The following is a 12,373-nucleotide window of genomic DNA, read 5'->3' as shown; positions in this document are numbered from 1 at the left end:
TTTTTTGATCTTCTTTGTTTTGATCTTTGCCGGTAAGCCGAGACCTTATGTTCGTATTCAGGCACTTCAAGGGGGTTTTTGATTTTTTTGTGTCGATAATTTTTCCCTCTTTTCCTCCATTGTAAAGAATACTCCAGGCATTGTACATTTTTCAGCACAAGGATTATCAGTGGAGGATTTAAGGTTTGCTTCTTTTTTTTTGGGGAATCTTGTGATATTTTGGCAGCAAGGTTTTCAATTTCAGCCCATTCGGATTCAGAGAGGTCGTTCCAATGTGCATCTTATGCTTCATGCTCTATGCACTCTACTAGATCACTAAGAGCAGATGAATCATCCAGATCATCTATGGTTACCTCATTTCTAGATGGGCCATCAGGAAACATTGTTATTTTGCTCTTGGGGATCAATGAAGTTTTGACCACCAGCACTAATTCTTTCTGTGCTTTCTTGGCAGGTTGGTCATCTATGAGTTTAGGTGGGATGTGTAGATTTATTAGGAATGCGGGAGAGCCTGTCTCTTTACGTTTTCTTTTTCAGAGGTGGCTGGTTTTTCTTTTTCTTTTGGTCTTTATTTAAAGACTTTTTGATCATCAAGCCTTGATCAGGTCTACCTTTGGCCAGGTCTTTGTCTGTAAAAATTGAGAAGATATTATTGTCAACATTTTTTACTTGAGCTGGAATTGTTAGATCAATGATAATTACTGGAGGCAGGAGCTCATCTGAAGGTAACAATGGTTCTACAGCTTGTTGTGGTAGAGCATTGAATTTATACATTTTTCACATGGCGCGCATCCAGCGACAATCCTCTAATATTGCTTCCATTAGCATGGAATTATCATTGGATTCTCTCCTTGCTAAGTCAGACAACCGGTTTTGTCACATTAATGACACTTCAGCTTCTTTGTCCAAACAGGTCTCAACTCAGGTTACAAAGGACCCCAGGGTTGTTAATTTGGATTGAAGCATGGGCATCAAAGTGGACTGGTCTCTCATGGATTCATGTAATGCTTCATATAGCTTTAGAAAAGGCGACAACAAGAGGGAAATAGAGGCTAAAATGATTCTCTAAAGGTCAACTCTCTCCAAGTTCATAGGCGCTGGGTTTGGCTTTGCTTGATCTGATTCCCAATTAGCATCTACTAGACTTGGATTGGACAGACTACTCGAATCAGATGAATTTAGGTGATTTTGAGAGATAGAATTCCTCGCGTCTTGTCTCGTCTCTGATGTTTTATAGGGAGGTGATGACATAATGTTTTCCCTATCTGGACTTTTATCATCCATTAGTTGCGGGTGGACAGCTTTTACATCAGTAATCAATTCTGATTCATTAGCTGAGCCAAATGATAAATGTCTGTCCATTGACATATTACATTCAAGCTCAGTCAGCTTGAGTTGAATTGTGGCCAAGCTCTTTCACTTTTGAGTGGACATTTTTTCGGCAAGAACTGACAGATCTTTAACCAATTGTACAGCAAGATCTGAATTGTTCATCATTTTGGCAGAATCCATAAGGCTGAAGTCAATTTCAGTAGTTGGATTGGCTAGGGGGTCCAGTTCCAACTTTGAAGATGTCCTATTTCCTTTCGGCGTATAAGTAGGATTGTCATCTGAAATGGACCGAATGGAAAAAGTTCCATGATGCACCACTTGGTCAGAATCCACAGGCATTATAAAAAACTTCATCCAGCTCACCGTCGTTGATTTGTAGACGCTAAAGTTGCAGCAGTATCAATTGTGAGATTTCGTTGTAGAGAATTAATTTTGGCTATTGCATCCCCTTCTTTAACAACACACAATATCTCGCTTGATTTTCAAGAGTCTGCATTTTGTAGCTATTTAGTAATTTAATTTGCATTTACTGGCTTAAAGGCAGTTTCAGCGTTCAATGCTCTTGTTAGCCGTGAGTTGGGTGTTAAATTTGTATCCATCGGCGGGTTCAATGAAGACTTCTCCATATCCAGATGTGCGCCAGAGTTAGCATCTATAGTGAGTTGAGTATTAATCACTTTTTTTACCTGGCGAGTCTTCATTGCCACTAGGTCCCGAAGAAACTATCAAAAAACAAACGTGCAACAATGTGCTCAGAAAATCCAGGGCTAAATGGACTCCTTCACAGCTACAGAGATCAAAGGGCAAAGCCCTGCAGTCTCTCTGTCACTGTAACAGCTCTGGCGAATACAGTAGACACAAAGCTCGGTAGACCGTTCAGCGCGGTTCTTATACTGCAGTAGTGTGAGGAAAGTTACTTACAGTTGATTTCCCGTCCGTGTGCACCTTCCGCCAGAGTCAGGATGATGCGATTTTCAAAAGGCGAACAGAAAGCCAGGCAAGCCAGCAGGCGGCAGACTGTTAAATTGCTAAATTGACGGCTGGACCAACACTCACGCCACGCTACACCTGCCAACTGTCACTAGACTCTCTTCGCTCCGCTTCGGTTGAGTTGGAGTTTTTGAGTCAGTGGCAGTAAGTTGGTAGGAGGGGCTCGCAGAGTTCCCAGCATGCACAGGAGAATTAAAGTGAACCACACTCCTTTGAAGCAAAGTTTCCAGCATTGTCAGCAAGGTGTAATATTCCATTTGAAACAGGTCACAGAATAGCAATCCAAGTAAAGAAAAATCCAGCAGCACTTGTCCCTGCCAACTGTCACTTCATACAATGGATACAGTGCTCAGTATTTTTAATTTGTGGAGGAAAATGTGCAATGAGGTGCTTCTATTTTTGGTATTAATCAATTTCACTAAAATGAAATATGTTATTTATTCGATTGTTAGAATGTGTGTAATTTGGTCATTTATTGCGATTTAATTGTGATTTTTACACTTAAGAAGTGTCTTGATGTTTTTAAATCTTGTTTTTATCGTGTGAAATGTTGTTTCAACCATATGCACGTAAATAAAATAAAATACCTGTCTCTATCAACTGGTGGTGAACAGTACATGGGTTGTGATGGGTTGTGGTGGTTGTCAGTGCTGCTCAACACAGGCCAATGCTTATGTCAATGGCGTCTTCCCATTCCCAAATCTTTAAATTAAAGTGTTGAACCATCAGGACTGGAAAGATCTGATTTGGAATACAAAGTTTATGTTCTATTCGTCTTCTCTAGTGCTAAGGACGTGTATGCTTGCACTTTTTGCATAGACTTGATTAAAATCAGCAGTTAAGGGGTTAAAGGTCCCATGGTTTTGCCAATGCACGTGAAGTAGGTAAATTGCCAAGCAATCAGACATATGTCCATGGCAGTGTTGCAATCTGTTTTTGTTCCCCTGGGCTGTTCATCCATGAATCTATTCTCTGATTATCTTAGCTCTAGCTAGAGAGAGCTTTAGCTCAATGTCAGATCTCTAGAATATACATATCAGAGAAGAGTCTTGGTGTCAGTCAGTAGCTCCATGATGTAGAACAAGTGCGTTTTGCTGGAAGCAATGTTGCAGCAGTAGCCATTCAGGTGAAGAGCTAACCAAGTTGGAGGAGAGATTTGTGAATGACACTTTTAATCGCATGTTCTGTTTCACTGATGCTTGGTATATTCATGCGCTTTTCACTCTTGTACTGCATTAGATTGTTAGTGTTATTTTGGTGTTTGTTTAGGTCTGCTCTGCACAGCAGGACACAAGTAACCTACATTTCTGAAGCTTGACCTGTTGGTTTTGCCAATGCCGATAGTACTGCTTCTTGGGTGGACCTTGTGAGATGTGGCACGTGGTACGCAATGGATACTGTACAGATTTCTATTTTCTCTGCTATTTGAATTGCATGCAAGTTTATCTGCAATCTAAACAAAAGGCTCCTACTGCGTTTAGTGTTACATTGCAAAGAGACAAGATTGTAGCTCGTCTTTGTCAATTAAAAGATATGGTGAAAGCAACCCTTTGTAACTGCAAGCCTTTGCAATGGAGGGTTTTCTCCTTTGCGCAGGTTACAACAAGATATGGGCAGCAGGAGAAAGCAGCCCCCCTCCAGATTGATTCACTCACGGCAGAGCGAGACATGGGGCACGTGTCCCTTTTTTTGCCCGGTTTCCGTATTGCCTGACTTTTTTGTTAGGTCCTACACCAGCATAGAAGCATGGTTTCACATCCCAGGCAGCCTTTCCAATCCGGCCGTCAATGGGTCAGTATGCAGGTGGGAGAGTAGCAAGGTGGGACGGTGGAGGTGGCTACTGCACGAGGACTGCATGCACACTGCACTCTTCTCCCAAATCCAGGCTTGTAGATCCCTCTGCCTGCGACACGTGAAGGAATACCAAAGCAACGCACACATCAGTCCCCACAAGAAACAACACAACGATGGCTGAATCACCGCAGAAACACACTAACAGGCATACAGAGGAACACAACTTACTGGAGGGCCGAACTCACCTTGAAAGTGGGTTTTGAATTGCTCCACGCCCTTTACTTTTAAAGAGAAATGAAAGTGTAGAGGCAGGGCTACACGCCTACCACACAACCTTAAGTAGGGGAAGAACACTGGCTCTGCCGATGAGTTCACTGCCCTTCTTGCAGTCCTTTCTTGCAACGGAGAGGACAAGGAACAGCTCAAAGGAAATGACCATCTATTAAAGTAGAAGCAAGCCGCCCACTGAAAGTGAAGGAGGAAGGTTGATAAACCTTGATTGCCTTTACTCTAAGTGGCAGCCAGGGATGCTCACTTTTAGGAAGCCGAAATCCATCCCATACACAATAATACTGCTTTACTAACATCAAGAAGATGCACCCTCTCCTCCTCTGGAGGAAAAGGAGATGGAATGCAAGCTGTGAAGGCAATCCCATGATTAATCTGAATATTACCAGGTCTTTGGAAACAAAAGAAGGTCCTGTCCACGAAAAGGCAAAAGAAATATGGGAGCAGTAGAAAGGCTAAGGTGGGAGGGACCAAACTAGCACTTTCTAAGTTAGAAAATGCATCCTACCTCTTTATGAAGGAACTTCATATACACAGAGAGATTTCACAGGGTGAGAACTGCATTCACTTGAGGGCAGGCTAATTCAAAACTGTAGTATGGTCATGTGCCATACCGCTCAATCTCAGAAACATCCCACATGCTTCACAAAAGGCACTCATTGCAGCCCCCTTTCAAAAGCTTCCCGTTCTGGAGGGGTCTAAGACATGGCCTTAAATAAATCCTGGAGAGATGCCCAATGTCTAACAGGAGTCTGTAGCGTCAAAGAACTGGAGCTTTCTGCACACCAATAGCTCTATTTCCAGTTACACTTAATACTGGAGCTCCATGTTCCCAACAGCCAAACCGAGCGGAAAATCTGCCTTAATTCTCCTGTTGGAGAGGCGAGGACTCAAATGGTTAAGGGACCACAGGGAGGATCCATTAATGTTCTGCTGTCATGAAAATCAGTAGCAGGACCACCATCAACATCAGAGCCCCTTATTCCCTCATTTTCAGGCAACTGGCTGGGAGGGTTTAGAATGGGGCAACGCAAACAAAAAACACTTGGGTCAAAAAGGGAGAGGGCAACTACCCACAAGCCAGTTCAAGAACCAGATTGAAGAAAGCTCAGCAAAACTATGTAGATTTGCGGGTGTCTATGTGTGTGAGAGAGAGAGGGAGAACGATTCTGGGAAGAAGCGAAAACCCAGTTTAAGGTTACCTCCTGCCATGTTCTTTGTTCCTTAATGCTTTAAGCATACACATAAGAAAAAAACTCACTGTGCTCATGATCAGCATTTCTCTAAAACGTCAGTGAGTTTACGAAGCAGGTTAAATATCCAATCAGCCATATCCAATCACCCACATTTATAAATCCAGAAATGCCTGTGTTTTCCCCGGTGGGCCTTTCAGTTGGACATCTATCAAATGGACAAATGGATTTGATTGTATTCAGTTGCACAAATTGGAGTTTGCGGCAAGTGGCCTACAGATCATGGCCAGGAGAAACACACTCAGATAAAAAAAATTCGAACCGAAACCAATTGACAACATTCCCCACCAATAAAAGATTGAAAGAAGAAATATGGACATTAGGAAGCAAGGCCATCTCTACTCTATTTCCAACCACATATCTGAGGATCAGGACCGCTAGTTTAAGGGGGCGTTTTTTAGGTACTTTGAAACTACCTGTGGAATGTATATTGAAAAAACAATTTAGATATATATATATATGTTTTCCCACTCTAGATAGGACAATCATAGAAAAGTTAAACATTTAAAATGTGGAACTGACTTCACAAATGTTTTTCCTGAATTAAAAATGCATGTGTTGATGGACTGTTCGGCCAAAATGTCATCCGGAATGATACCATCGCCTGAGGTAGATCTGGCTCCTTGCAGGCAGACATTTAGTCGAAGAGTGGTTGCATATTACTGCACATCTCCCTATATATAGCACTGTAAACACTGAGTTAAATAGCTCATTAGTTTGGCCTACTTTCCTGCTATGAATGGCCTAGCTCGGTTGCAATAATCAGTATGATTTGTTAAGTTTGCAACCCGTTTTGGTCGTACAATGACAGGCATCAGCTAGGTCAATGCAGCGTTCGTTTGTTTTTAGTAGTACACACCAAACTACTGACAAGGCACACATTGGCGCATAAAATAGTCCCGGGTATCAACAAAAAGTGACCCGCATTCATGTATCTATATCCATGACTTTTAATGACAAACTGACACAAAAATACTTTTCTTGAACTAACTTGGAGAATTATGCAGAGGTGGTTCAATGTATATTTTTGGAAAGTCTAAATAACTTCTTCAGCAGACTGCCCAGAGCGAAATGAGTAGCACAGAAACACGCTGGGCAGTTCATTAGTATTTGCGGAAAAGGGGAGGGTTCTCAGTTTAACCTTTATTGGATGAAGGAAAGGTATGCATTGCATGCAGGGAAACAGTACATTTTGGGCATCAATTGCTGGGATAATTCGTGATAAATGTGTTTAAAACGACCACCTTTACAGTCTACTAAATCAATAAAATGGCCCACAAGGGTCCAGAAAGCTGCCCAGTACTGGCCTGTAGGGCCAGCCCTTCGAGAACTGCTTTAGTAGTCTACTGGCCACTCTCGTTTAGAGTAAAAAAGGCATCTTTCTCTGAAAAGATGTTTAATGGTCGGGAAAGGTTTTCCAGTAAATGTTGACTAGGCACACAGACTTTTATAATTATTATTCTTATGGTATTTATTGAGCGGGGACCTAGCTTCGAGAAGCAACGGAGCGCTTTGCAGAGGTATACACAGTACAGATGCATAACGCAGCACTTTTCAGAGGTAACAACAGAACAGATTTACAGCGGGGCGTAGGATACACAGGGGCACAGATGAGGGGGTTCAGCTGTACCGGTTAGCTGGGAGGAGAGGGGCCGGGGGCGCCTAGTGAGTCAGGTGGTGCGAGGGGCGATGTGATGGCCTAGTTATTGAGGCATAGAGATTCCTTGGAGAGGTGGGACTTCATTTCCCTTCAGCTTTTGCAGACGTTTTACATTTACTTTCACAGACAACAAATGTGCTTTCAATGAAGTCGAAGCTGTCTCTCAAGACCAATGTTATTTTGGAACTCTAAATACTAAACTGTCACTGCATCGTGATAGCAGGCGAAACAACAGATAATTTCTGACAAATAAAAGTGTTATTCAGTAATTATGTAAATGCAAAAAAGTCATTTGATAATGAAAAGAGAGAATAAACAAAATATAAGCTAACTTTGTATGTGTGCACCACACAACTTTACTGCTGTAACAAGACCAAGAACGCTCAGCCTGGCAGGGACCACACTTGCTGGCATGCGTGGTGGCCCTGCTGTCCGGCCTTGTACCATAGTTATTTAAGCAGTGAAAATAAAAATGGAAGTACGTGAAGGTTATTATAACTATGAACTCCTGGAAACATTACATTCAGAGTTGGCATCTACAGCTGGTAAACATTGGCATAGACAAAGGCAGACAAAATGTGGGAGGAGTTGCTTAATGACCTGCAGTCTGTAGGCATAATTAGTGCACACATTTCATCGGTGTACTACTTTCAACAGAGCCACTGATCTCAATAGGGATGGTAAAAAAGCAACAATGTAAATGGGACCGCAGTGTGCAGCTTAGGTGTGACCTGGGGCTGATTTGAGACACTGATGAGAATCCTACAAACCAAAGAAAGGAGTTGAGACCCGGGAGGATAGCTCAGTGGCAACGTGCTCGCCTTGGAAACAAGACAACATAAAGCAACACAGGTGCGATCCCCGGGTCCGCGCTTAGAAACCTCTGGGTAGTTAAGCGTGTTATAAATATGCAACTAAGACAACAACAAATTCTGTAACAGCGCCTCGATGCCCCCGTGCTGTGTGAGCGCTTAACAAAAAAAAAAAAAAAAAAAGGAGTTGAGATTTAGCATAACGTTGCATAGTATGGCAGTGTGGTGTAGTGTAGGTACTAACAATAAACCCGATTAATTATTAATCCACTAACCATTAACCTCAACAGACTAAACTATTAATAATTAGAAGGTCAAATGCGGGTCTCCTGACAAATGCTGATGCATAAAAAGTCTTGCTAAAAGAAAAGATACATTCTTGTGGTGGGAGGGAATGCACGAAGAGGCACATAAGTGTGTTCGCCTCGCTGAGCCGATTGTGAATATATTTCTCATGTTATCATTTGTCCAAAAAAGATAAATGGCAAATAAGGATGAATATCCTGAAAAATATAGAATGTTTTCTCTCCGCTGTAAAATGTGAAATTACATGTATTTATCGTTTTGCTTCTTTTTCCTATGATTGCAAAATCCACATCTAATTGGTACATGACGTTACTCTTTTACATGCAGATGTTCGATGCTGTACTAAGAATTTCCAACTGGATTTTGATAAGCCGTATTTGGACTCTGTCCTATTTTTAACAAATTCGGATAAAAGCCAAAGAGTGCTGTTACAAAAACCGTGTGTGTGTATGGCCTGTCATTGTGTGGGCTTATTCTTTCACAATAAGACATTTTAGTGTGCCCAGTACTGCACTAGGTCTGGAATTGTAGCCAAGAGGTCCCAAATAAAAGAACATAACAGCAAACTAATTCCCCATACATTAGCAAACGAAAATCAGGAAAATATATTGTGGCAACTTATTGCAAGTTGCTGCATGTAATGGAAGTGACCTAGAGATATAAAAAAAATTCCTCACACGTCCTTCAGATTTTCTGGGGGTGATTAAAAGGCAAGGCTTTTTGCTTCCTCTCCTACACCATTTTTTATAGCGATTGCATTTGGGGGCCATGGGTGATTAATGGATGTTTTATTAATGTATAGATGCAGAGTTGCTGCTCTTAGCATACTGTGATGCTGTAGTTTGTGCTGTGGGAAGATACTGAGGTGTCTGGTGATTAAAGGATGCTGTATTAATGATATAGATGCAGAGTTGCTGCTGCTAGCAGAGTTGTGGTGCTGCCGTCTGTTCCGTGGGTAGATGCTGGGGTTTCTGGTGATTAATGGATGCAGTATTAATGATATAGATGCAGAGGTGCTGCTGTTAGCAGAGTTGTGGTGCTGCCGTTTGTTCCGTGGGTAGATGCTGGGGTGTCTGGTGATAAATGGATTCTGTATTAATGTATAGATGCACAGTTGCTGCTCTTAGCAGACTTGTGATGCTGTAGGTTGTGCTGTGAGGAGAAACTGAGATGTCTGGTGATTAAAGGATGCTGTATTAATGATATAGATGCAAAGTTGCTGCTGTTAGCATGGCTGTGATGCTGTAGGTTGTGCTATGAATAGGTGTTGGTGGGTCAGGTGATTAACGGATGCTGTAATAATGTATAGATGCAGAATCCCTGCTGTTTGCGGAGTTGTGGTGCTGTCAGTTCTGCTGTTGCTAGACATTGGTGGGCCTGGTGGTTAATGGATGCTGTATTCATTATATAGATACAGAGTTGCTGCTGTTAGCAGAGTTGTGATGCTGTTGTTTGTGCTGTGGATAGATGATGGTGCTCCTGGTGATTAATGGATGCTATTTAATGATATCCCCCATCAATTTGCTCTTGTTTACCCCACGCATTCATCTATACACATCCAATCCTTGGTGCTGGCACTTCTGTCAGCTGGTTTGGCAACCCCAGTTCTCTCCTTTGTAACATGGAGAATTGCTTACAAACTAACCTGGTGAAAGCCTCCACATAACTAAGGCCCATCACGCAACCACACACCAACCATATTTAGCACCAGGTATTGTCTTCTCTAGATACTGCCATCACGTTGTACCACCAAATTAATTTACATAGAAACTTAACTGATTTGATAGAAGAGCCTCGTGCTGCAGGGTGGTACAACAGCATCGTTAGACCACCAAATTAATTTACATTGAAACTTACCTGATTTGATAGAACAGCCATGCGCTGCTCCACCGCCTTATGTGATGTACTGCAACCATAACCTTAAGCTATATGATGTACTACAAGCACAACCCTAAGCTATGTGATATACTGTAACCTCCTGCCTTTTGAGATGTACTGCAACTGAATCCGTAACCTTAAGCAATGTGATGTACTGCAACCGTAATCTTAACCTATGAGATCTACTGCAACAGTAACCTCCTGCCTTATCTAATGTACTGCAACCATACCCTTAAGCAAAGTGATGTGCTGCAACCTAACCTTTAGCTGCATGATATACTGCAACCGTGCCCTTAAGCTATTTCAATATATAGGAGACAAAAAAACGAATAGCACATCACACTCAAAGATGACACAAACATTCACCGGCAACACACCCAGTCAAGAACTGGTAGCACTGCACGTGCACTCACAGAAGTCATACAGAAAAAGACAACTAACGAACACAAACCACTCAAAAGCACAATAAATCACACCACACAACACATTGCTCCTGGTGCATACTGCATGCGACAAAGACGAGTATAAAGATATCACGAGCAGAAACCACTGTCAACATGGAGGGATGGCCCTCAGCTTTCAACAGAGAAAACCCAACCAGTCAAAAATGTGTGTAAAGAAGGGGCAACCGTCTGCATGAATGTGAGAATGGGCAATGTGTAATTCTGGGATGCTGCTTCTTTGGCATTGCAGGCCCACTCCATGGCTCGTCTTCCTGAGTGAGACTTGTGATGTGGCCTGCGCAAAAGGAAAACATGTTGACTTTGCAGCTTCAGGTCGTAACGCAATCAGTTTAAACAACATGCACAAGACGGAAGACGTGCAAAGATGAGTAATAGATCTCAGGAGGTTGGCAACAGTGTTTATTTCGTTGCCCCATACATTTGCAAGAAAACACTGCAAGAATGTGTGGACTTTTATCAGCAAATTATTTACTCGTTCAAAAAATGTTGCCTTTTTTTCGTGGCACTGGATACCAAAAAACTTGTTATTAAATAAAAATTCCAACTCTTTCCTAAATTCTCTTCCCATTTTGAAAAAAAGTCGGTTTCTTAATTAAACATGATAAAGTAACGGTTTTACGAGGTGAACGAGATTTCTGTTTAATCTTCTCGGTTTCTAAAGTAAGATGCTGCAACTTTCAATCCTGAGGGAACTGTTTGACACACTTCAGTGTTAAGGAGAATAGAACACTCAGATCCGATTGTTTCTGAATGTAGCATTGATGTTCAAGGTACTGCTATGAGATTTTTCACATCACCCCGTTCGTCAGCAGGGAACCCCCACATTAATTCAAGACTTCGGACCTTCACTGATAGACGTTCCTCAATGTTGCAGGTGCAAGATATCTTTTCTGAAGCTCATGACGCCCAACAATGATAGAGTTGCCACCCATTGACTTACCCATGAAGACCCTTGTGGCCCAGCGCGCCTGCAGCTCTGATGCAACCAAAATGGGACCGATGGGCTGGATGAGGCCAATGAGTGCCAGCGTCGGTTTCTCCAGGTCCGGTGGAAACACATTCTTGTAGAGGACAACATGGCTGTCATTGACTTTGATGGCCGACTCTTGCAGGAAAGGGAAATCAAAGTTTATCCCTGTTGCAAAGATGATGACGTCTATGTCCTCTCGGGTCCCATCCTCAAATGTGACCGCCTGTTCGTGGAAGTCTTTCGTAGCCGGTTTCATCACCACCGAGCCTCGAATTATGCATGCTGGCAGATCATCGTTGGCCAGTGGGTCTTTCCATTCGGAGCTAGTGAGAAAGAAAGTGCATATGCTATCAATTAAAACCTTAGATTCATCTTTTGCAAAATGTTTAGTGTAGTTCACTTACATACATAAACAAACTAGAGACTACCTCCACAATTAGTGCTTTGTTTTCTCATAGTACCTTAGACAGTTTTGAAGAGGTCGCATACACAGGACCTTGTGCTGAACTACAGTGTATTGTGCAGACAATGTAATGTGAAGAGAGTGCATGCTCTTGCGCTGTGTGCACATGGATAGTATATCTCTCTGTTGCACTATTATTCATTAAACTGCATGTGGTCTTTCT

The 12,373-nt window shown here is 42.2% G+C and overlaps 1 protein-coding gene across 1 annotated transcript in view; it reads right to left on the bottom strand.

The window, feature by feature from the left end:
- Positions 1–12,373, bottom strand: part of LOC138534979 (dimethylaniline monooxygenase [N-oxide-forming] 2-like) — a 564,743-nt gene that overhangs the window by 210,041 nt on the left and 342,329 nt on the right. The window contains exon 6 of the mRNA XM_069641260.1: positions 11,718–12,070. Coding sequence (XP_069497361.1) covers positions 11,718–12,070 — 353 coding nt within the window. The remainder of the gene's footprint in view (positions 1–11,717; positions 12,071–12,373) is intronic.

The sequence above is a fragment of the Ambystoma mexicanum genome, chromosome 1q (assembly GCF_040938575.1).
Source record: "Ambystoma mexicanum isolate Mex_15411 chromosome 1q, UKY_AmexF1_1, whole genome shotgun sequence".
Classification (NCBI taxonomy): Eukaryota; Metazoa; Chordata; class Amphibia; order Caudata; family Ambystomatidae; genus Ambystoma; species Ambystoma mexicanum.
The sequence above is the reverse complement of the archived record's forward strand: the minus strand, read 5'-3'. Positions and strand labels throughout refer to the sequence as shown.